At 31.5% G+C, this 27,631-nt stretch overlaps 2 protein-coding genes across 2 annotated transcripts in view; one reads left to right on the top strand and one right to left on the bottom strand.

Moving 5' to 3' along the window:
* Positions 1 to 2,364: 2,364 nt before the first annotated feature.
* LOC113520106 (uncharacterized) lies at positions 2,365 to 5,107 on the top strand. Its single transcript, XM_026905370.3, has 2 exons — positions 2,365 to 2,913; positions 3,612 to 5,107. Exons 1-2 carry the CDS (start codon positions 2,690 to 2,692, stop codon positions 4,096 to 4,098), a joined length of 711 nt encoding a protein of 236 aa, XP_026761171.2. The 5' UTR covers positions 2,365 to 2,689; the 3' UTR covers positions 4,099 to 5,107.
* A 389-nt stretch (positions 5,108 to 5,496) lies between these two features.
* Positions 5,497 to 27,631, bottom strand: part of LOC113520104 (uncharacterized) — a 23,858-nt gene continuing 1,723 nt past the window's right edge. Inside the window, 8 exon segments of the mRNA XM_052897426.1 lie at positions 5,497 to 7,381; positions 8,562 to 9,162; positions 9,430 to 9,611; positions 10,084 to 10,122; positions 10,125 to 10,144; positions 10,830 to 10,836; positions 12,474 to 12,650; positions 12,978 to 13,115. Coding sequence (XP_052753386.1) covers positions 7,244 to 7,381; positions 8,562 to 9,162; positions 9,430 to 9,611; positions 10,084 to 10,122; positions 10,125 to 10,144; positions 10,830 to 10,836; positions 12,474 to 12,650; positions 12,978 to 13,115 — 1,302 coding nt within the window. The 3' untranslated portion in view covers positions 5,497 to 7,243.

The following is a 27,631-nucleotide window of genomic DNA, read 5'->3' as shown; positions in this document are numbered from 1 at the left end:
TGTCATCATGAGAATTCAGCATCTACTTTGTAAAGGGATTATTAGTAGTGGGTTCCAGAGTTTCCCATTTTTCTTTCCATTCTTTCAGATAGATAGATACTCTTTATTGTTTCCTACAAAAGATTACAATAGTAAACTTATTATAAATATAAACAATTACAAGAAATAATCACAATGAGAAAAGAATGGGCGACCTTATCGCTAAAAGCGATCTCTTCCAGGCAACCTTTGGATGGAGAGGAGTAATTATAAACAGTTTGATTGGAGACACGATGAAAATTTTATTATTTCTTAATATGAAAATGTAACACATGTAAATATATATCCCTACTTTTTTTTTAGCTTGTCTTACGTATGTTAAGTTATATAGTTCTTTTTTTTTTTTTACATTTGTCAATTTTTGGGAACATGCTGTGAGCCCACCTGATGTAATGTAGCAACCACTCCCTATAGACGTGAGCAAGACCATGGATCTTACACGCTATGTCAATGCATATTGCATGGCAATCCATTTAAAGATTATGGTCCTATGCCCCCGTACCCTATAAATTAAATGCCATATCATACCTTTCAAATTGAAACTCAGTCATGCATGCTTCATAACCGAAATATTAGTGGAACAGAGGTACTATTTCGGACTACTTGTAGTCTCCATTTCGTAGTATAGTTAATATGTACGTGTATATATATATATTTTTTTTTTTTAATGAGTGACATTGGAATGGTTACCCCGCCTGTGCTATCGGTATACACTAGCGAAGTGAAGAATGATAAATGAGGATGAAACAGGTCAGTTAGCCCATCGTGACGAATTCAACAAGAATTGTTCACGATGGTTTCCAGTGGGAATAGGCTAATAGGCTAATTGCTAGCATTGGAGCTGTCAAACTCGATTGCTGACAATCCCTTTTCCACCTACGTGTATATATTGTTGATAAGTACATATAAGAACTAATAATAACATGGTATATATAGCCGTGGTCATCAAATGGTCATCTCCTTTCCCATGGGTGCTATAAGAGATGACTAAGGGATCTTAATGTTAGAGGTTTGGGTCCCTGTTATAACATCACCAATGGCTAACTATGGTTACCAATCCACCTGCCAGACATGGCAACTATTGGCCCCCCAATAGGAGGAGGCCTAAGTTCAATAGTGGACAATTATTGGCTGATATGATATGGTAATGAAGGGAGAAGTTTGTTGATAATATAGTCTACGACCTATCAGATTTATTGTTGTATTTATGTATAAAATAAATATAGCAGTACTGAATATACTGTAACATACATGCATTGGTAAATATTTGTATTTGAGTGTCTTATGATTGAATGTCTGCATTGTACATTTTCTTTTTTGCGCAAACCAATTTTGTACTTTTATAATAATAAGAAACCTGTTATTAGCCTTAATATTTTAAATACTAGTATGTAAATCTTAACTGTAACGCCGTTGGTTTCTAATAAATAAATAAATAAACAATCTTCCGTGGAAACCATTGTGGTTAATTCCTGGTGTATTTGCACTAAACCAACTAACCTGTCTTCATTCCAATCTATCATCATGTACCGATACCACGCCAGCATATATTTCATAATTGCGCTGGTGGCATTACCATTCCACTTTCAACCATTTACGTTTAAAATAGTTAAAAAATAAAATTAAAGTAATCTAAAAATAAATTCATATAATCTTACTCAACCCGTTTTCATATACGAGTACTAATGTATATGAAAACGGGTTGAAATAAAAAGACCAATTTATACCATAAATGTGAAAGTTTATAAAGTTTTTTTTTTTTTTATTAATAGCGAACCAAACAAACTGACGGTCCACCTGATGGGACGAGTTGAGAAGATGGGAAGAAAGGTGTTTGCAGAATTGCACGCCTTTTAAAATTCGATAATTGGATGTTTACTACCCATCACTTATCACTTTATATGATGAACACTTTATATATGACAATGAAAATATATAATATATAAACACAAAACTAACTTATCCCACAAAATACAACAGAGAGATTATCAATATAAATTTTCTCAATCTGGGCTATTGATTCCCCGGGTTCGTATTTTCCTTTTTAATAAAATATTGCGTTATGAAGGAACTGAAAATAAGATATACGTATTAATCACTGATTTTTTTTTAATCTGTTATTTTTTTAATTACCCATCACAAATAAAAAAAATCTAGTTTTAGACAAACAAGAGTGAAAATCAACCGAGAAACATAACTAAGGAACCCTAAAAAAGAAAGCGACAGGGTCGGAAGTGCAGTCAGTGGGTCAGTATGTTGTTATCGCGCATGCATAATAATTATATGCGCGAGCGCAGGTCCTGACTGCCACATTGAAGACCACCGTCGAAGGATTCGCATTGTTTATAATTAAAAAAAAAACGTTCATATGAACTTAGAAGAAAAAGAGTGTTTCATATATTTTAAAAAGAAATAGGTGTGTTTCATATATACTTAAAAGAAGTGCAAAATATTTTTCACATTTTGGAGTTAAGAAAAAATTTGTGTTTGATATATCAACGGAATTAACATCTTGTGTTACAAAAATATTTTTAAAATATAAGTGTGGAAAAGTTTATAAAATTACTAATACATAATATACAAAATGACAGAATAAAAAACGAAAATATTAATCATAAAATTAAGTTATAGTTAAAACAAAATACAATCGATGTTATTTTTTAATTTGCCAATGAAAAGTGAAAAGATAAATTTTAAGATGAGTTTAACCATATTAGTGTTGTGTTTACAAATAACGAAGATATACGCGGCACCGGTCTCATCACACCAGTCACTGCAGTTGGAATCTTCAAGATCGTTGCAGCAACAATTATTGGCATTACAACAGTTGCAGATGTTAAAGCAGCTGAATGTAGTGAATACGCCGCTTGGAACGTATGTTTTTTTTTTCTTTTTGTAATAGTAGTGCAATATTTTAAATATGTCTACTTCTTTTCAACTCCATAGTGTTCTTTAAGGCAGTTGAAAACGAACACGATATAGTAGTAGATATAGTGCAAGGAAAAATAACTCGAAATAAAGCCGTAACAAATAATAAGGTAATATCAATAAGCAAAAACTTTGCAAAAGTTTTTGCAAAATCTTTCTACGAAATCTTTCTAAGGAAAGCTATGTTTTCCTGCAAAAAGATTTTGCAAAAATTTTTCAAACAGAAAAAAAAAGATTATTTCTATAAGCGCTGATGCTTAATCATTATATCTACTTAGGTTCTACAAAGGCTGTCTCTCTCTCTTGTCCTTCTGACTGTCTATTCATATAGTATATATCTACACCCACTCAATACTTATATATTTAATTAAAATCCTATTACTTATGAATACAATAAATGTGAATTTGTAACAACGGATGGACAGATTGAAGTTTGTTACTCTTTCACGCATAAAATACTAAACACATTTGAGTGAAATTTGGTAGATAAGTACGTTATATTCTAACTCAGCACATGGGATACTTTACATACAGATACACGAGGGCAGAGCCGCAGTAGACATAATATATGAAATAGTTTCAAATTACATACTGACAAATTACATTCTTTCCAATTATATACTGACTTAAATGTTTCATTTCAGGAACACAGCACCACCATTGATAATAATAGTACCAAATCCATTACAAAATACAATATCAGATGCGAACAACCTTTTAAAATTTTCCCCTGCGCCCAATTTAGAAGATAAGAACCAATTAAAAAATACTAACAATGAAGAAGTCGATGAAGAATTGGACTCTGTTATTGTAAATGCAGAATCTGAAGATCCTAACGATGCTCTTGAAGAAACACAGAAAGCTATATTACTTGTACCTAATAGAGGTAGAGTTTCTATAGGAGGTATAATATCGGCGATACCATTTCTACCTATAGAAATCAACGTTCCAGATACCGCGTCGTGGATATATAACTGGATTTCTAGTATTATATCAGGTATTGGACAGAGATGGCCGTTAAAACCTAAGCCTCAAGAAACTCCTCAAGATACCAACTTAAGAGTGCTGCTGAAACAGTTACAAATTAAAAAGCAAAATCAGGCTTTGCCCATTATAATTATGCCTGTCTAGATGCCTATGATTCCAGGACAGCTTTTGTGAAATAACATCATCATTTCAACCATTAACCAATGTTTGTCTTCATAGTTCTACCCCATAAAATTTCACATAGAATGATCCTAAGATACAGTCATAAAGTACCATAAGAAATGACTTTGAGATATCCGCATTCATTCGACTTCCTGCAATACATTCATACTTGTCGCACAATTTAATGGGAAGTTCGAAGAAGTGTACAAAAATTACGATGCATTTTACAAGAATATAAAATGTTTCGTTAATTTAATGACTTAATTAAGATTTTTAGAAGAGATCACATTCGATCTCTAGACCAAACAGTGTATTACAGATAAAAATGAATCCTTTTTTAGGAATTATGATATAACAAAAATGTATTTAAGATATGTAAAGCATATTTTAACATATACCATGTTACATCTGTGTTGATTGTGTTTAATCAGGTTAACAAACGTTTATTTATATATTTATAGCTAAATATAGTTCAAATGCCAGAACAAATAATATACCAAATATCATGTTATTATAGTTTTTACATAGTAACAAACCTGCCCTTATTCAAAATAATTAAAAAAAACCAGCGTGACAATAGTTACCTCTTCTATTTATATGGGAAAAGACTGTAATGGGTTGTGTACAGTTATAGTGGATATGGTAGGCATTACAGTTATAAGAAATCCTATTAATTTTTTTAATCAATAAATAAACGATGGTCTGAATAATTTGTATAAATAAATAATAAAATATTTTCTACTACTATCTTTGCTTTTGCTTGTTTTTTTTTTTAATCTTTGTATTAAGTTAGTTACTTAATAGGTGTCTGAACTGGACATGTGCTGGTAAGGCATAATTATACTATACAAGATGGATCTCACGAACACACTGGACAGATTGTGCGGTGAAACATCGGAATCCATGGAACACTTGATGTGCAACTGCGACTCGTCCTCAAGTATGCGTTTGAATCTACTAGGAACGGCTTATACAGAGCCAGGGGACTACAGATGTCTTAAACCGCGGGATATCGTTAAGGTAACAAATAGGATGTATAAAATGCTAGTATAAGGCAGGAGGAAGTACAAAAGATCCCGATGGGTCGACGTGCAATGGCTTAGCTGACCCCATACGCGAATAAAACGTAAGTTACTTACGTGGTAAACTTGTATTATTTATTTACAAATTAAAATTGAACATAAAGTTAATATCATAATTTCAATATTTATATAGATTTCAAATAAACAAGACTCATGTCTTCTTTTTTTTAACAAATTATACTTGATACAAATGTTCATACATTCGTATCAAAAATGTTTGATTAAATTATTAAAATTTTGCTTACATAGTATATTTCATATACTATTATATAAAAGTGAACAGAAAAAAGTAAACACATCAAGACGAAATGCTTTATTTATATAAAAAAATAAAATTACACTTCTATTCTATTTTACATTTGTCATTAGCTTTAAATTGAATAAAATTAAATGTTCTTGCTGATTTAATTTTTTGTATAATTTGTTATAAACATAATCAAATGTATGTAAACTTTGTCGATACAATTTTTATATATTTATACAACGTTTTTAAAATTACACTTGACCTGTAATGTGTAAAGTTATAAACTACGGTAATATACCATACAAATTATTCAAGAGAATGAATGGGTTCAAGAGTTTAACTCAAATAAAGAAAATTTCGATATTCAATTTCTAAATTATGGCACCTTCTATGGCATTTTCTATTTATTTTTCCTCTTTTTTTTTTTGCCAACATTATTTTTAAGGTTACTTTTATTTTGTAAATACAAGTATAGATCTAAAACAAATCTTCTGGCCCTCAATTGGGTAATTTAAGCTTCAATAGAATGCAAATAGTTATATTTCGTTACAGTATTTTGTCATTTTAGTATTCTACTATTTAAATTAGGCACCAGTAAAATTGAGGCCAAGTATATATAACTGAAAATAATGTTTACAAATATATAATAATAAGAAATTGTGATCCTTTTGAGTACTAATGTTAAGTTATACTGTTAAACACCAATCAAACTACATACAACATGCAATAGTCATTATGGTACACTGATATTTATTTTATCCTCAAAATAAATTAAAATACATAAAAAAAATATTAAGTATATGAATAATAAATATTAACTATACTTAATATATGAAAGTAAAATAAATAATTTAATTTACATTATTTCAAATTTAATAAATCTCTATACGTAAATTAATAAATTTGTATATTATTTATATAAAAATAAAGTATGAGGCAGAAATAGTACAAGTTTATACAATTTAAATTTAAATATAATTAAAAATATAAAAAGTAGAGTAATTATAATAACTATAATTATGTACCATAATGTGACAGAAAAACTAGCATAACCTACTTCTAAATGGCAACGTTATTAACCTTGTTTGAACAGTTGATACAAACAATGGGAATCGATTTAACAAAATGTACTCGTCACATACAAACTGTCATATTCCAATACAAACTAGTCGAAGACAATCACTAATAGCTTCCTGCTATAGTAATCGGGAAGTCATTTGTGATTTAACTACTACTAAAATTGTTGGAGAAAGCAATTGAAAGTTATTGCTTACGTAGCAATTAAACGAGCCATGAAAAAAAAATACCATCGCAAAACTAAATCAATATTTTTTTCCAATGGAGTAACTAATATAATAATATAATATAAAAAAAAGACCAAAAATACAAAAATAAAATTTGAATCCATTTTTATGATAATGTAGAACAATTCTTTCGAATAACACGAGGTATTTGATTTTATAAATTAGATACATCAATCAAAGTATTATTATTCTAAGAAAATCAACTGAATAATGTCATTGTATTTATAATAATGGCCGCCTTGAAATAAAGTAAGTTGTTAAAGGAGTAGATTTGTAACCATTCAAACTAATTCTTGGTGTAAAGAACACCAAGAATATAACTTGCACCTAGATCGCTCATTTATTTTTGTTTTTTGCAGTTATATTTAATATATCCTCTTATTTGGGATCGAAACATTTTTTTATTCTGTCAATATTAGTTACTACAGTTTTCAAATTATTTTACAAATTAAAATGTCTTATAATAGCACCTTAAATTTTAACCTCTCGCTTCCCTGCTAGTGATGGCCAGACACTCCTATTGTGTCATGGTCTACTGGATGTCCAGGGTTCGCAGCCCCGCCTTGAAGCTCGCTCTTCGATGTAATGATAGATACAGGATAAGTATAGCTGTAAAAGAAACCTCGTGGAGGACCCTGAAATCAGAAATATTTATCAATTTATTCATAGTTCTTTATATCTACTTTTAAATTATTAACTATTGTTCTTAAAATAGTTTCGCTTCTATATTTATTCAATTTTTGTCTGACCTAAAATCGTCATTATATTAAATTACATAAAATTTTCACATAAATCTTTAACAATGCATAAAGCTTTACTATATCAGCGTTAACTGTCCACTGTTAAACATACTTGCAAAATCTTCCACTTTATTAGGTTTTGCAAGTAGTTGTCACGCTTGACAGGCTGATTGGCAACCGCAGTTATGCTTTAGTAGTATTTTAAGAGGACGCTGCTGCCCATCCCTATTAACTATAAAATATAACTATTAAATTTCCTTAGTCGCCTTTTACGACACCCACAGGAAATGAAGGGGTTGCCCATTCTATGCCAGGACCATACAGCTATCCTGTAGAAATCAATTTAATCCTATAAATAGTTTACAAAGAGGCATAACACTATAATCCTTGAGAATAGCAACACATGAGGGGTACTGTGGGTATCACAGAGTATTCTGTGAGATCCTTGATGCTTATATCTAATAATGCCATCAATACCACACCCATAACAATAATACCAAACCGATTTCCTTTAGATGGACCGACAGCTTGTTTGTCATTCTTTCATAAATAATTAAAGATTGTTACCAACATATAAACCGACTTCAATTGTGACAGACCAGTTAATTAGATATAAAAACTAAATGACTATACCGATTTTGAGAAAATTTAATATAAAACTATTCTGTTAGTGTCTCCATTCAAATAAAAAAGAATTTTTCAAATCGGTTTAGAAATAGAATTATGAGGTAACGAAACATTAGAAAAATATAATCGAATCGAATCGAGAACCTCCTTCGTACTAAAGTCATTTAAAAACGCACCTATGAAATTTCATCGGAAAAGATTTACGAAATTTAATGATTGTATTGTAGTTTCATAAAACTTTTTCTTATCTAAAATCAGAGAAACATATTCGAAATATGAAAATAATTATTGTTCCTTTCAAACCACATTAATATCGTGACCGCGCGATGTGAATAAATGATTCAGATGTCGTAATTTTAGAATAGGTTCCTTAGTTATTTACTTTCTCGGATTTCAAGTATTAGAGATTCAAGTTAGTTCTATTTATAAAATGCTGAACTCAACTCACAGTGGGCTCCGGATCCTGGTATTTAGGGTCGTATTGACCAGACTCGTACTGTTGCTGAGCATTCTTCTGATACTGTTCTGGTACAGATTTATACTGCGCACTGGCTACTGCCTGCGCTCCGTACTGGCCCTGACCTTGACCACCGTAGTTCGGCTCGTAAGATCTCCCTTCACGATTCTGGGAGTTATCTTCAGGCTTAGCTACATAGCTTTGCGGGGCAGAGCCTTGAGATTGGAAATCTTGGAATCCCTGTTGACTTGGAAATTGTCCTTGACTTCCTTGTTGGCTGCCGAAACCTTGGCCTTGACCCGCCTGTTGGCTTTGGAATCCTTGTTGACCAAATCCTTGATTGCCTGGTTGGGCGTGAGGTCCTTGCTGTCCACCAAAACCTTGCTGACTTGCGAACCCATTACTTCCCTGTTGACCTTGGTATCCTTGGCCACCTTGGCTTTGACCTTGACCTTGTAATCCTTGATATCCTTGTTGACCTTGATAACCTTGGCTACCTTGTTGTGACCCGAATCCTGGATTTCCTTGTTGCCCATGGAAACTTTGTTGGTATCTTTGATTGTATATTTGGCTATTTTGTGGATTTTGATACCTGAAAAATAATTAGTATTTATATAACTACAGTAGAGTCTACTTCTATTTTTCGATCAAGTAATATAATAGGTATTTCTATAATTATTACTGCCATAATTTCTACAATTATTTCATAAAATCATATAAATAAAAGAAACATATATTTAAATTTGTGTAAAACACAAAAAGTTGTGTAGAAAATTCAAAAGAATGAATGTGATCAGAAAAAAAATAAGAAGAAAAGAAGGTAAAATTTTGTTAATTTAAAGACGTTGTTAGTACTAACTGGGGCTGCTGTTGTTGTAAATTTTGGTTAGGATGAAGGTTAGCATCGGCCGCCTCCCTCCATGCCTTCTCGTGAGCGATCTTGGCTAGTCTCACTGCTTCAGTATCTTGCACTGGCTGCGGTTGGTATTTTGGAAGATTATCTTCTTGGTGGAAGCCTTGGCTATCCGCCCAGTATCTAACCTGTTGAAAATTAAAGCATTAGTTCTAAATTTGGCAACTGAATATCCCAATATTCAAAATGAATTATCTTTATTATGTAAATTATCTGAGCTAATGGATGGATGAAACAATTTATCTTAAATATATTTATACATCTTCGTTAACTTTTTAATCAAATGCAACTCCGAAAAGATAGACTTTCTCAATTGATTGTTTTTCTTTTTTATTTATTTTAGGCGATGTTTTTTCTAATTCTAAAACGAATCCAATAATCCCTTTAGCAATCCACTGATTACAATCCTGTGTTCTTCTCTTGCTAATAAGTTCACTTTTTTTTTTATGTTAGGCAATATTTTAGATAACTCTACAGCGGATCCTATAATCTTTTTAGTAATCCATTAGGTATATTCCCATATTAGTTGCTTACTAATTTGATCACAATTAAAACAAAATCCTAAATTATTGCTATTGTAATAAATATTATCTCGTTTACCTTGATCAAGTCATTGCTGCTTCCAGCTTTATACACCTATGATATGAGCCAGTGACGTCGCCTGAAACCGTAACAACTATGCAAACACAACGGTTTTCAACTTTTAGCCGTTATTCCGGTGCTTTGTATATATAGCATTTATATACATAAGTAGCATCATCATCATCATTTCAGTACGTGTACATAGCGCCTAATCCATCTTGACCAATGGAATTGGGGGCAGTTTGTATGTCGAGTTGCATAAAAAACAAATTATCTGGAACTCCATTATTGAAAAAGTATATTTATTGTTAATAGACATAATGTAGGTACTTAATTGAATCAGTGTACTCATGTTATATATTGATTTTATTAGAAAATCACTTGTACTTTTTCACAAATTATTATAATAATTAATAGTAAGTATATGTGTTATTCATATATATTTATTCGTTTATATATGTAATTTTAGTATATATCAATAATTACTAGTACCGCATTCGAATATTCCGACACTTCCCTATGGTTGACTGGAAGAGAATGCTTTTAGCATTAAATCCGCCATGTACACATATATGTACTAATGAATAAATAAATAAATAAATAAGGAGGATCTCTTCTAGACTGTTTTTGAATTACTCAAATGAATATAATAGGGATGTAATAATATGATAAGGAGATACGGTTATAATAAAAAAATTACGATGCATAAAACCTACAGGCCTACCATGAAAAGTTTTCCGAAATTTCCGGACCGAATGAAATACAAATTTGCTGTTAAAATTACATAATACATACCGTTTAAATTTTTTTTAAACGTTAACATATAATTTCTTTGGAATTTTGTGGTAGGATTTAGGATTAATGAAATGTTAAGCTCCATTTTCTGGACCGATTTCGATATGAACAATAATACGAAATTGAGTCCGAAACTTCGGAATTACGTTTCTTGGTAGACCTCCCTGAGCTTTATTCTTAATAGGAAACTTTTTGATAAATTGTCGTACCTTTAGAGATCCACAAAGGCCGGATTGTATTATAATTTAAAAGATACAATACCTACTTTATTGTTTTATTATATCTACCATAAATTATTTATAATCGACTGTGTTGAATTCTTAATTAATCAATTAAGTGATATTATTTAAAATGCTTAGTACTTAGTTCCACTGTTTTTAGGGTTCCGTACGACCAAAGGAAAAAACAGAACCCTTATAGGATCACTTCGTTGTTCATCCGTCCGTCCGTCCATCTATCGAGACCTTCTTAAGATTAAGAACGTGTAGAGGTATCAAGTTAAAATTAATGTCATATACTCAGATCTATAATCTCTTAAAGTAGTGAAAAATCAAGCTTCTAAATCGATACAATTCCATTTCTATTGCATATTTTGACAAATGGCAAAAGGAATCAAAACTGATAGGATACTTATCGTTAACCTAGAAACATGAAATTTGGCAAGAAACAATATCATGTAACACAAGTAAAGAAAAATATCCGAAAACTGTAAATTTGTAGTTATTTCAATAAAAAAAATTAAACTTGATTATTTTGTAAGGAATCCTCGTTGCGCGAGTCCGACTCGCGCCTGACCGGCTTTTTTATTTAAATTGTTATTTTTACTCGTTACCGGTTTCGAAGCATCATTTACGCTTGAGGATGATGTTTCGAAACCGGTCGCGTGTATAATAAATATACAATAAAATCAATGGAACAAAGTACAAGTCTTTATCACAAATTAGATAAATTGTATAAAATAAAATAATAAAGTATGGTTTGTTTGAATCGAAGCATTTGGCGTTCCATTGTTTCTGCCTACCCTAATGGGAGACAGGCGTGACAGATATGTATGTATGTATGTAAAATAATAAAAAAATTACGATTCTGAGCAACAACAGTCCCTTTTATAAGACAAATAATTTTTTTTTTTTAGAATTTTTATTTTTATTTGTCTTTGTATTTTTTTTTTTGGCTGTATTTTTATTCCGATATGAGGCAAAAATTAGTACACCAAAATATTTAGGATTACTTACTACAGTTACCTTCCTAAAGATCTAACTTAAAAACTAATATATGTCTTGTATTAATATGCCATCAAAAAGGTATGTTTTTTAATTAGTTTTCTTCTGAAACCCATACTTATGAAGTAACAGGAAAAATCGCTCGAGACTTTGTACAAAAGTCGTTTGCTTGGGGCACCTCTGTCCTATTCGTGTTTCTACCGTGAAGCAGTTGTGTTTGCATGGCTGTGTTTCGGTTTGAAGGGTGGGATGTGGCGAGAATTTACTGGGTACAGAGGAATAACACCTGAGTCATCAGGAATGGCATGGGGAGTATCATGGGCGAAACAGTATACTCTGTTATGTCCATGGTACTGCTCATGTCTATAGGCGACGGTTACCACTTTCCATCAGGTGGGCCGTCTGCTTGTTTGCCATTCTAAGTTGTATAAAAAAAACATTAAAACATAAAAAACCTACCTCTTCTAAATAATCCTCAGTGTTTTCAATCTCGCGTCCATTCTTCCAGTAGTGGCCTAGAGTGGGGCCAGCATCGGCCGCCCGAAACCTAGGATCGTTGTATTTAACCTGAAATGTTTTACAATCACTATAATATATATTTATAATATATATTTAAATAATTATTTATTATTATATTATATAGTAAATATAATTATTATGACCTAATATATATATAAAGTATACCAGAGGGAGACTTTGTACAAAAGTGAATTGTTTGGGTACCTCTGTCCCATTCGAGTTTCTACCGTGAAGCAGTTGTGTTTGCATGGCTGTGTTTCGGTTTGAAGGGTGGGATATAGCGTGAATTTACAGGTGGGCCGTCAGCTTGTTTGCCATTCTAAGTTGTATAAAAAAAATGTTCGTTTGCCCTTACATCATAAAAAATATATTTACCAGTGGCAAGACAGCTGTCCGTCCAGACAGCTGGGGCTCCGTGAATGGCGGATTGTTCAGATACTGCTGCGCCTCCTCGGGGGTGATGTCGATTTTAAAGATGTTGGCGGGGTTCGCCTCAGCTACTACTAGCGCCACCTAGAAGAAGAAGTAGGAGAACTCACTTTATAGATATACTTGTGTAATTTTTTTTTTATTTAACACATATCGTCATAGTCGTAGAATACTGACGGATCTGACAAATATTACATATATAGGTCCGTCAGTATTCTACGACTATGACGATATATGTATGTAATCTTCATGTAATTGAGAGACCTCACTTTAGAAGTTTTAATTTTTTTTTCTTTATATCTATCCTAATATTATAAAGAAAAAAAAATTTGTTTATATCTAATCCTTCTTTGCATGATTTTTTTATTGGTGAAATAAATCAAGGTGATATAAATCATGTTCAAAATTAAAGGAAAAATAGTTATAAAAATATATTTGACAGCTATGTTTTTTTTTTCTGCCATAGACAATAAAAAGGTGTCCAGACACGATCAACTTAAAGTGAACTTGTTCTTTTATGTAATATTTGGGCTTGAATGCCCAAATATTGAGTGAGTGAGATATACAGTCTATTCTACTAATGTTGCAAATGCGAAAGTTTGTAAAGATGGATAAATGTTTGCTTTCACACGAAAAGTACTGAATAGATTTGAATCGAATTTATATACTAAAGACAGTCCTAACTTAACATATAGGATAGTTTATGTATTTATTTACACGAACATAGCCACAGGATATATCTAACAGATAATAAAATAATGTCTGTCGTTGTGCTCGTATTGTAATCTTTTTTTTTTTTTTAATAAAATCTATTTGAAATTGATATCTGTGTTTTCCATGTTTTTTTTTTTTCAATGGATGATAATGAAATAATAACCCCGCCCGCGCTAACTGCGCTATACACTGGTGGGGCACCAGTGTGGGATGATAGATGAGGATGAAAAAACAGTTCAATTAGCCCTTCGTGACGAATATAACCTGGACACCATCGTGCTGAATTCCAATTTAGCACGATGGTGTCCAGGGAGGACCACGTGGAGGTCGACCTGACAGGATATATTGCTAGCAACGGGACTGGTAGTCCGTATTACTAACAATCCCTCCCCTTCCCCTCCATCTGTTACATGTTAGGTCATCACAAGGAAATAGCTATACGAATTTCAATACTATTTTATAATTGGCAGGTATTATTTTAATTTAGCTATTTTATCAGAGTCAATGCAGCTAATTATAAGGTATAGTTGATCTCTTCCAATGAATAAAGTTACGAATACTAGAGATGTCTGTTAAATGGATACAGACATAAGTTTACGAAAAATCCCCTAGATGGTGTTAGTATCAATATAATTACTACCCCCTTATTTTAAAAACTAAACAAACTTAGTTTAATTATTACACTGTTACAAAGAGACAAAACAGTTCAACAGCTAAAATAGATTTATGAAAGATTTGACGTTTTTATGAATAAACTAGTAAGTTTTTATTTCATCTACCTATTATTCTATGTAATAAAATTATTTACATTGTAATAAAAATATTAGAAGCAGGTTATAAGTAAGACAAATATTTTCAATAATGATTCACAGTTCACACACAAACAAGGCGATTTATTTTAGCATATTACTTAAGGTGCGTTACGTCAACTTTCGTACTTCATCGTCCAATATTTACTATAATAACTGGCGATGCGTTTGACTCATACAATCACGATTCATTCATCAGGAACCGGACTTCGATTCACTTGACATAATATTTATGTGTGCTAACATAATTCTTAGTAGACGTGAAGTGTTAATATTTTAATAGTCAAAGTAACCGAAATACTTAAAGATGTGGGATTTTTTTATGCAACTTTAAATGGCAAATAAGCTGACGGCCCACCTGATGGAAAGTGACAACCATCGCCTATAGATATGAACAGTACCATGGACACAACAGAGTATACTGTTTCGCCCATGATATCCCACCTACGTTGCCATTCCTGAGGACTCAGGTGTTATTCTTCTGTACCTAGTAAATTCACGCCATATCCCACCCTTCAAACCGAAACACAGCCATGCAAACACAACTGCTTCACGGTAAAAACACGAAGGGAACAGAGGTGCCCAAGCAAACAACTTTTATACAAAATCTCCCTCTGGTAGTTTGAGGGCATAACCTAAAATACTCAGACCGAGTCAATTTGAAAAAAATAGTTTTCAAATTTCTAATCGAATGCCGAACCCGAAAATTGAAGTAACTGGACAACGTCTGTACATGAGAGTTATTTAAAAAATATTATTTTAAGGGGTCATAATAAAATCAATAGATGTCAAAACTATATTTTTTAGATATTTTTGCCTGTCTTGTCGTGACCACGATGCTGTGTAATCCACGTCGAAACGTCTGTAATAAAAATCCAGGTATGTAAGTACTATTTGCCAGCAATTTTCGATGTGTTAAATCTCGATAGTGTATTTGAAATATGTGTCAACGACGCAAAAATTTAAAATTAACTATTTTATCTGTAATATCGAATTTTCACAATATATTCAAATTGCGGTTTATAAACATTTTATAATATTTTTTAGACATTTTTCCTGTGCTACGTGACCACGATGTGATGCAATTCACATCGAAACATCAGCAATAAAATCCAGTATGAACTATTGTGTCTATCTGTCTTTATTATTAATTTTTTTTTTATACCACTGAGGTGGCAAACAAGCATACAGGCAACTTATGATAGTAAGCGGTTACCGTAGCCTATGAACGCCTGCAATACCAGAGGTATTACGCGCGCGTTGCCGACTCTGAAGAAACCTCTTTATCCTCCTTTTGAAGAACCCCATGCTGTAGTCTCTTGGGAAAACCTCGGCAGGGAGGGAGGTCATTCCATAACCTGAGTGTTCGTGGAAAGAAACATCTCTAAAACCGCGTTGTACGTGGCCATTTAGGCTGTAGGGTATGAGGGTAAACTCCCTGTCGATGGCGAGCCGTACGATGATAGAATTTTCACTATATTGAAATTGCGATTTTCACAGTTTTGTTCCTGAAGATCTGAAAATCTGATGGGTGTTTTATCTCGACACGCCATCTGGTGATCGATTTCAAATAGCGAACAAAAAGCGAGGTAATTAATAAAATATAAGAACTCTCTAAATTAAAAAAAATTTACCTAAGTAATATTTTGGCATCCAACAATGCGTTTTATTTATAGTGCGATGACCAGTCAATATTATTTTTACTATATATATATATATATATATATATATATATATATATATATATATATGTCGTCAAAAAATGTCATTTAGGTGACCAAAGTAGATATATGTATATTTTTATTTCTTTCGTGATCTCACTTGATTTTTTTTTTAATTTTCCGTGAATTCGTGTCACTATACGCTACCGTGACCTGTTCTTTTACGTTTAATTTAATTATAGTATATTATTTTTATTGCTTCGTCATTTTATTTTTATAATAAAATGTAATTCGTAGTTTGAAAATTTTAGCCCTTCTTTGCATAATGGTGGAAATTTCCATCATAACATTGAATGACCAAAAATTATATAAAAGACCAAGTTCACTTTAAACGGATCGTGTCTGTATACCTTTATAATGTCTATTGCAAAAAACAAAACATAGTTGTCAAATTAATTTTTTAACCATTTTTCCTTTAATTTTGAACATGAATTATATCATCTTCATTTATTTCACCAATAAAAAAAAAATCATGCATAGAAGGGTTAACGATAAAGTTACCATTTTTGGCTAACAAAATCTATTTTTCTTTTTAATATAATTTGTAACCAAACGATGTCGGCATATGGAAAATATTTAAGAGAAATTTATGTTTTTTAATAATAATACTAGATACCAAATCGGCAATTTTTAGGATTTTTGTCTATTTATATATTTATTTGTAAATTACTCACCACACTTACAGTATCCCAAGACGTGTAGTGAGCCACAGGTTTATTTTACAAACTTACAAATTTTGAGCAACATTTAAAAAATATATCTATTTTATCATTAAATATCTCAATATCTGGCTGATGAGCAATCAGAGAATTGAGCAGAGAAATAGCCTGATAAGTGGGAGCAAACTGTGTGTTATGCAATGTTTGTTCCGGTATCACTTATTTTTTTATTTATTTTTAGGCAAACGTACAGCTTATTTCAATCAACACATAGTCAAATTATATCTATGTTGAGCCATAAATAGGTTTCACATTTAGGTAATTACACATTCGGTTTTGTAAATACTCAAAAATTACTGAACTAAACTGAATGCAGTTTTCACAGACACATTTCTGAAGGTCTAACCTCCAAACTGCAGGTCTATCATGAAATGAAATTCCGAATTTTCGGACGTAATTTCGTGTTTTTGTTTATACCAAAATCGGATCAATAAATGAAGTTTAACATTTTGTTCGTCATACATCCTATCATAAAAGTCCAAAGGAACGATATTTTAACATTTTTCATATTTCCAAACGGCATGTATTATGCAATTTTAACATCAAATTTGTGTTTCGTTTGGCTCGGAAAACATTTCATGGTAGGCCCTATGGTATATAATTTATCTTGATACGCCTTTTACATGTGGTCTAATTTTTCCTTTTTTTTTTGCTTTATTCAAAAATAAATAAATAAGAAACACGAATGGGACTGAGGTGCCCAAGGAAAAGACTTTTGTTGTAAAGTCTTCTTCTGATGTCACTGGATTTTCCTATTTTTGACATTCACGCTTACAAAATAGGGGCCTAAAAACTAATTTACAATATAAAAATTGCAATAATCTATTCTACAAGCAATAATGTAGCTATCTATTATTCTCATCTTCATGTATAATATAGTATATATTATATATAAGTATACTTGTAATATATATGTGTGTGTGTGTGTGTAAATGTTTGTATGTATGCACATATATCAATTATTACTAGTACCGCATTCGTATGTTCTGACACTTCCCTAAGGTTGACTGGGAGATAATGCTTTTAGCATTAAGTCCACCTTGTATACTTACATGAACTAGAGAATAAATGAATAAATAAAATTAACAATAACATTGTCACAGTGTGTAAGTTAACGACACTCAGATACTAGGTAGCTATTTACTACGTTTTGTTTGATTTTATCGGCATGTTAACCTTAAGTTACATCAGTCAGTCCACTCGTTAGTTTATACTGCACAACAAGGACATTTCATTATAGTTTTTTACTTCTCGCACTGTAAATGCTCGTATGTCACACTTTACTTAGTCATAGAAATGAATTCACGTGTCCTTTTATAGATAATTGATAACCGCTATATACATATATAATATATATATATATATTTACTAAATTAAGATTAAAGAAAAATAAATTTAAATTAAACCAAAAAGGAATGAGTGTTCCATTCTATGCTGGAACCACATAACACATGGAAATAGTCTATACGTATACTCGAGGTGTACATATACTCGATACGTATATTCGAGGTATACCGAAACTAAGATGGACAAGGGGGAAAAGGGATTGTTAGTAATGGAGACTGAGAATCCCATTGCTAGCAATATACCCAACCAGGTCGACCTCCTCGCGGTTCCCTCTGGAAACTATCATGGTTAATTCCTGATGAATTCATCATGATGGGCTAACTGGCCTGTTTTCATTCTCATCTATCACCCTTGACTGGTGCCCCGCCAGCGTATCCCGTTAGCGCAGGCCACCATTAAATTACCATTCCATTTTCATCCAATAATAAAAAATAAAAAAAACTAAGATGGACATATAATATATCACAATTACGAGATTAACAATAAACAAATCAAAACTACACGGATTTAGAAAATAAAAAAAAATAAAAAAAAACAAACACAGACATCAAACAAAAACTATGATAGATACAGACAATTATAAATAATACGATTCTTAACAAATGATGTATTCTGGAAAATACGTTAAAGAACTACGTGGCATCTTATAATAGAATTTAATAATAAATGATATTAATATAAAATGACATATTCTGGTGACCGACTCGCTAAGCACTAAATGAATTTATGAATAATATTTACATAATATCTATTAGGATTATTCATAATGCCAATGGAAGTAAATTTGACTAATGTATTTGCTCAGATAAATTGGAATTAAGTGATTGATTGACTGCAGTTTTCGACGGACAAACGGTTGGATATATATATATATATATATATATATATATATATATATATATATATATATATATATATATATATATATATATATATATATATATATATATATAACAAAGTACTAAACGACTCAAGTTGTAATTTACAGAGAGAGAAAAAAGAAAATTGTCAAAGGTATTCACGAACTCAGAGACTACAAAAAAAATTTAAAAACAATATTTTTTTATGCAATTTTAAAATAACAAACAAGTTGACGGCTTACTGGATAGAATTTGGTGACCATCGCCTATTAATATAATATAAACAGTACTGTAGGTTTTGGACATCACAGAATATACTGTGACTCTCGTGACAGTATCTTTCATGCATTGTCATTTCTAGAACTAAGGTAACATAACACCTTATCTTAGTTTCCAGGTTAATAGCAGTGAAATTATTTTTCATTCCTTCGTGTTAAAAAATAATTAGTTAAATATGTAGTATTATTATTTTCTTGTTAAACATTGTTATGTTAAATATAGTATTGTATTTATTGTGAACTGATTGTAAGAAAGAAAACGCCGGTTCGTGTTGAAAAGTTATACTGACAGTTTATATAAAAAAAAATGAATAATTAAATATAGTATTACAAAGGAGTATTTATTATATTATTGTCTTAATAAACCTTGTCTTAACTAACTCTTTATCAAAACACAATTTAAATGGTAAGACTTTGATACTTAAAAATTTTAATATAGTTACCTACTGTTACTTGGTATCCATTAAGATTATATTTTTGTATAAATATAAAATATTTTACACATAAGATTTTTTAATGGATAAGTGTTATTAGTCTGCATCACTATTATTGCATACACAATAGTAGTTACAAAATATTATCATAGATGTCGCAATATTATTATAGCTATATCTAAATACGTTTAATATTCTGACAATTTATTCTTCTTATATATATATATATTGTTGGCAAGTGACAACAATCAATATTATTACACACACATGTAGTCACGTTATGTTATTATAGATGGCTGAAATATTATAGCTATATTTAAATACATTGAATATCACCGCCAATTTATGTTAACTTCATTTGCAAGTCTTTTACAGGGCGAGTATAAAGAAAAACAAACAAATTCATAAAATTCGAGTTATATAAGTTAATTATGAGTCGTGGCTAGTATAGCCAACCAGTCAGTATTTCGAGAAATTCTAAATGTTGAGGGGTCACAGCTTCACATTCTAGGATTACGGAAACACTCGTTTCTTCAGCGTCAAAACAACCTCAACGTAGAGAGCTGTCTGTGTTTAGACATCGTGAAATGAACATAAGTTTTAAAAATAATATTATAGCTATTATATTGTAGAAAAAAAAATATAATCCACTTTGCAATTTTGCTACTGGAATGGCATCACAATATCTAGTCAGGCATTGAGCTCACGGCGACCGTACAAAAACTGAGTACGTAATCTCATGACGGATCGTATTGTGACAATACTATTGTAATTTATCATTGAATTACAATAACATTAAATCGGACAATAACATCAATATACGCGGAGTACAATCTTAGTATTAAATCTGATGTCAATACCCCAAGAGGTCTGTTAAAAAAATACATTTATTTCTATAGTACTTTACATATTTTTTATTTCTATAAAAATTAAATGTAAATAATCAAATAATTGTCCCGATCATTGGACAGATTGCTGATGTTTTTTTTTTTATGCGTTTTAGAATGGCATATTAAAAGTACAGTTAATGGAAAATGGTAAACGTCGCCTATAAATATTAACAGTACCACGGGCGTAATAGAGAATACTGCGTCGCCCATGACACCCCTCATGCGTTGCCATTCTTGAGGACTCAGGTGTTGTGCCCCTGTTCTCAGTAATTTCATTTCTATATCTCATGCGTACTGAGGAAGTGCCATATTAAAAACACGCGCAACCGCGTGTATGAAAAGATTAACGAATATGGAAGAAACGAAAGAGATTTATTTGCATCGAAGCTTTTGGCGTTCCATTGTTTCTGCCGACCCTAATGGGAGACAGGACAGATTGACAGATGTATAGGTATATCCTACCCTTCAAACTGAAACACAGCCATGCAAACATTACTGCTTCACGGCAGTAACAAAAGTGGTACCCAAGCAGGAGACTTTTATACAAAGTCTTCATCTAATCTTGATGCCCAATAATAGCACAAATCAAAATATTTTGATTAATTTAGAGAATGTTTCTGTTATAATTTCAACACAACTTGGTTAATTTTTCATCAATTTCTGTTGAAACAGAATGTAAAAAAAATATTATATACACCTACCTACATAAATAAAGTTATTCTTAAGTGAATAACACGATCTTTTTTTAATTCTAAGTTTCCTGAGAATAACAATAGCCAGTGTTTTATTCTTTTTTTTTTTTCATTATTTGCATCGCTAACGTCAATCTTTGCACATACGACTGCTCGGCTAGCACTCGACTAATAAATAACCTCAAAAACATACTGTACATTACCGCAAAAAGCCAAACTCATCACAGAAACCGCATGTACCAGAGGGAGACTTTGTACAAAACTCGATTGCTTGGGTACCTCTGTCCCATTCGTGTTTCAACCGGGAAGCAGTTGTGTTTGCATGGCTGTGTTTCGGTTTGAAGGGTGGGATATGGCGTGAATTTACTGGGTACAGAGGAATAACACCTGAGTCCTCAGGAATGGCAACGCATGGGGGTATCATGGGCGAAACAGTATACTCTGTTATGTCCAAGCATGTACAGTACACTCATGTCTATAGGCGACGGTTACCACTTTCCATCAGGTGAGCCGTCAGCTTGATTGCCATTCTAAGTTGTATAAAAAAAAATTACTATCCTTAATCTATGAAAATTATAATTTATTGGTTTTAATTCTCTATCTTAGAATTTACTGTGACGTTTTTCCTTTTTAATTTTACTCAGGTGGTGTCTAGACCATTACCAAGTGGTTTCATCATAGAATGGGCCACCCCTTCCTTTCCCGTGGGTGTCGTAAGAGAACTAAATAGTCGAGGGTAGGGCAGCAGCGTCCCTTTTAAAATATCACCAAAGCCTAACTGCTGTTGCTAACTCGCTTTCGTGGCAACAAGCGTGGCAAATACTGGCTACTATATATATATATATATATATATATATATATGTAAATGAAATTTTGCTATCGAATCAGAACCAGTGACAAACCAAGGTAATAATATATAAATAGATACGTCAATAAACTAACCAACAATAATTAATATTCATTAGGTATAATTGCGCAAATTTTCTTGTTTTCCGATTAAATATGTATGCGGATAAACTTCAAAGTTGAATGTAAACGATATTGTTGTAATTTAACATTCATACATACACGTGGTCACGAACGAGATGTCTCTAATTACATACACATGTCTACATACAAAACAGTGTAGCTACATAGATACTCTACACATTTACAGTAAAAACAATTTTTTTCAATTTTTTTTTATACACAAAATGTTTTTTTAAGGATGATGTCCATGATCATGGTAACCTCGCCTGCACTATCGATATACGCTGATATATGATATCGGCTGTGAAATGATAGATGACAATGAAAGCAGGTCAGTTGGCCCATTATGAATTCCACAAGGATTAAACACGATGGTTTCCAGGGGGAACCGCATTGAGGTCGACCTGATAGGGTAATACCAGGGCCATTGCCGACCCCGAAGAAACCTTTATCCCTGAAAACATCCAGATTAACATTACCGCTTATAACATTTAGTTAATTGATTTAGAATTTTAGCATATTACGCACTTGATTAAAATTATTTTAATAAACAAAAACATATAACGAAAACAAAATCAAGTTATTATAATTGTGGATTGAGATGTTTTTTGTTTATATATTTTTTTCGATACAAACACAGCGATTATAGTGAACAATTCATAGTTTAGTTAGTTAATTCTCTTTTACCTCAATTTCGCAATAAAGAGCCACTTGTTAATTTAAAAAAATAACTTAGTAACTTGAAGACAAAATATGCTAAGTCACTTTATACGACATGACGATTTTATAAAGAGCATAGTAGAAGGAAAAATAGAGGGCAAAAGTGGAAGGGGAAGACCAAGGAATAACTACATGGGACAGATAAAGGAAACACTAGGTGTCATATCGCATAGGGAGGTCAATAAAATATGACCTGGTACAGTGCTACATGGAAGAAAATGCATGAATTAGTTGCACCGACAATAGAAAACTCTTAAATGACAAGAGAAGACAAAGTATATATGACTAAAAACTAGTTAACCTAAATAGTGACATAATTTATATCAGATACAGAAAATTGGCCTTTAAACAAACAAGTTCTGCGAAGATTCGCGACACAAAATTCGTAAAAGAAAAAATATGTTAGGTACCTATTTCTAAGAAATTTTAAATAAATCTGCGGTTTGAATCGGTAAATTTCCATGTGAGGTTCTACTAAAATTTTATCCTTACTATCCTTGGACAGTAAGGACAATAGTAAATAAGTTAATAGTAAGCTATTATAAAAAACTAGCGATCCACCCCGGCTTAGCGCGGGTAAGTAGATGAATAAATCAGTATTTCATTAGATCTAATTTTTTTTTAATAATATATAGCTTATGCTTAGATTATATAAATAGTGTCTCCATATATATACATATACATATATATATATATATATTGCTAATATATTATAAGTAGTATTTATGTATTATATGTGTATTTCTTATGTATATTATGTATAATTATTTCAGTATTTTGCTATAATTATGTCACATATTCTTCACCACATCTGCCCTTCATACGCTTTCTGTTTTTACCTAATGGTTAGCTGGTAGAGAATGCCATATGGTATTAAGCTCGCCACTTGTACAAAGTTTTATTGTGCAATAAAGAATAAATAAATACAAATGCTTGGAGATAAGCGGATCAACTTTTTAATACAATTTTGCGTGGTAAACATTTATGAGTGTTTCCTTTATAACTTCTATATTTATATTATTTTATAATTTTCGCATCTTTTGAATGCTCAAAAACCCATTTTATTTATTTAATAATGAAATATAGGTACGTCAAGATACATTGTGTGCGTAAGTATTATATATAGAACATTAATAAAAAAAACGAATCAGCTAATTAGGCAATTAGCTGACAAAAAGTTGACCCGTTTTTGAGACTCGATGCTCTATCTATATAATCTAAAAGCCTATAATATACGCTGATAATGTAACTTTATATGGGTGAAATAATTTTTAAAATTGATTGAATAGTTTTTGCATTTATACATTACAAGTAAGTTATGCGCTGATAATGTAACTTTATATAGGTGAAATAATTTTTAAAATTGATTGAATAGTTTTTGTATTTATACATTACAAGTAAGTTATGCGCTGATAATGTAACTTTATATAGGTGAAATAATTTTTAAAATTAATTGAATAGTTTTTGTATTTATACATTACAAGTTATGCGCTGATAATGTAACTTTATATAGGTGAAATAATTTTTAAAATTGGTTGAGTAATTTTTAAGTTTATACATTACAAGTAAACAATCGAATCTTTCCTCTTTATAATATTAATATTATATAGGAATAGTGAAGTAAATTAATCCGTTAAAGTTAACTTATGTTTATTCTTATATAGTTACAACGATGCTTAGAAAGGTCAAATGAACTATGAGGAAGGTGTCAATAACAAGAAATCAAGATTTTCCATTATCTTCCGGTAGATGAATGAACAATATTGTTTAGTTATTAATTTAAAAAATGATAGATATTCGGAATTAGTCTCTTTTCATTTAAGAGATTCCTCTTGTCGGTGCAACTAATTCATGCATCTTCCTCCAGCCAGCTCTATCCCAGGCCATATCTTTTATCTCCCTATACGACATGACGCCTAGTGTTTCCTTTATCTCTCCCATGTAGTTATTTCTCGGTCTTCCTCTTCCTCTTTTGCCCTCTATCTTTCCTTCTACTGTGCTCTTAAAAAAATCGTCATGTCGTATAAGGTGGCCCAGTATTTTGCCTCTTCTATTCTTTATTTATAGGAATTAGTACCTAATTGATATTAGAAATAATAATGACTACATATAAATTTCATATGCTGTGTCATTTTTTTATACCACAAAGGCGGTTAACAAGCATACAACCCGTCTGATGGTAAACGATCACTGTAGCCTATAGACGCCTGTAACACTAGGTATTTCACGTGCGATCCCGTACCCAAGCAATCGACTTTTGTACAAAGTCTTCCTCTGATCTTTAATTTTGTGGCTTATTTCCATATTTATAGGAATTTCTGGTCAACTATTTTTTTACTCTATATTTGTGTAAAATACGTATTATTGTTTTCAAGTTATTGTTTCCAATACATATTATTTAAAATGATGCAATTTAAAAAAAAAAAAAGAAGATACGATGAAACATGATTATGAATGAAGAAATGCGCACGATCATAATAACATCATACCTATATTTAGATAATTACAGAGATGTATTTATAATTACAACAAAAACAATTATATTTTATAAAATTAATATCCTTTTGAATACGCAAAAATTCGGACAGAGCGCGAAGTTTGTGAAAAAAAAAAAACAATAATAAAGTCATCAATCAATCTGATGATTGTTTTATGATTAGTCTCACATGTGTGATGGTATTGTAAAAAATATATGTATAATTGAAATTTGTATCCGTGTTTAGATAGCATTATATCCACACAGATATATCATGTTACTGATATACCTAGTAATACCAGTTTAATAAGCACACACACACACACACACACACACACACACACACACACACACACACACAAAAGAGTGAAAATATATACACATATTTCTTAATTTTTTTTATTTTATTTGTGTGCTTCATTCATTCACCACGTGTATAATACACGATGTCTACCAATCACATAGTTATAACTTTTTTAAAATAATAACAATGATTTATTTATTTTACCAGAGGGAGACTTTGTACAAAAGTCGTTTGTTTGGGTACCTCTGTCTCATACGTGTTTCTACCGTGAAACAGTTGTTTGCATGGCTGTGTTTCGATTTGAAGGGTGGGATATGCCAGTAAATTTACAGAGTACAAAGGAATAATGTCTAAGTCCTCAGGTGGTATCATGGGCGAAACAGTTTACTCTGTTATATCCATGGTACTGCTCATGTCTATAGGCGACGGTTACCACTTTCAATCAGGTGGGCCGTCAGCTTGATTGCCATTCTAAGTTGTATAAAAAAATATTCCTTATTGCACAATGAAATTAGTACAATTGCTGGCTTAATCTTATATCATACTCTATTTATTTATTTATTTTTATTTCATCTCATTGTTTTTCCACTGTCATCATTTCTTGTAATTGTTTATATATATAATAAGGTTACTATTGTAATTTTTTGGAGGAAACAGTAAAGGGTATCTTCTATTTATCTATCTCTACAAATTCTCATTTATGTCTGTTACAATTTTACAGGGATAACTAAATATAGGTTACAATTAGCAAGTACAGAGTAACAGAGGGATTATGAGAGCTAAAGGTCTATGGCATGGTGGTCATGGCATTCTCGAAAACTTATCAGATCAATGGAAAACTACCTAGGTATATTTTAATATTTTGCTCCACGAAAAAATACACTAATACTGATAAAATCAGAAAATACATTTGTTTATATCTTATTCTAATAATTTTAAAACTATGTTTTTTACAACACAGAGGGTAAACTAACATGCGGCTCACCTAATGGTAAGTGACTACCGTCGCCCATGATCACCCGCAACACCAAAAGCATTGCAGGTGTACTGTCGGCCTTTTAGAAAGGAATATGCTCTTTTCTTAAAGGTTATGTTGTCGTATCGATTCGGAAATACTGCTGCTGGAAGTTAATTCCAAAGAGTGGTTGTGCGTGGAAGAAAGTGCCTTGAAAAACGCACGGTGGAGGACCGCCAGTTTATAGTTTGTATTCGAAGCTACCAAAACACTTCCTCATTTTTCCAACATAATTTCGATATTGATAGTAAATGTAACTTAGAAAGAGATCCATTATGTTTATCTCTCTTGTAATAAAAAACATATGGGAAACAACACTCATAAATGTTCATTTGTTCGTTAATTGCGTCCTTATGTAAAATAATTGCAAACCTATTTATGTTGTTGGAATATGGAGATGCGTTGCAGTAGGTAATTTACTTTATTTCGAGGTTAGTTTGATTATTTCTGACAAGAGAAGTTATTTTTATTTATATATCATTATAGTTAAAAAGACAATCTAGCTGACAATTCTAGTAATAGGAAGTAACTATTATCGCCTATGAACAATTGGAAAAAGAGAGAAGCTACAAATTCACTGGTAAGTTTTTAAAAAATTGTAGACGCGACATTTGAAAAACCTCATGTATATGCAGGGAAAAATATTGAAATA

The sequence above is a fragment of the Galleria mellonella genome, unplaced genomic scaffold (assembly GCF_026898425.1).
Source record: "Galleria mellonella isolate WM207_F2 unplaced genomic scaffold, CSIRO_AGI_GalMel_v1 utg117, whole genome shotgun sequence".
In the NCBI taxonomy this organism is placed as follows: Eukaryota; Metazoa; Arthropoda; class Insecta; order Lepidoptera; family Pyralidae; genus Galleria; species Galleria mellonella.
This window is presented reverse-complemented; position numbering and strand designations above follow the sequence as displayed.

Excerpts from the sequence above, each read along its gene's own strand:
- LOC113520106 (XM_026905370.3), top strand. The coding sequence starts at position 2,690 with ATGTTATTTTTTAATTTGCCAATGAAAAGTGAAAAGATAAATTTTAAG. Across the intron at positions 2,914-3,611 it reads GTGAATACGCCGCTTGGAAC|GAACACAGCACCACCATTGA; the intron begins GTATGTTTTTTT and ends GTTTCATTTCAG.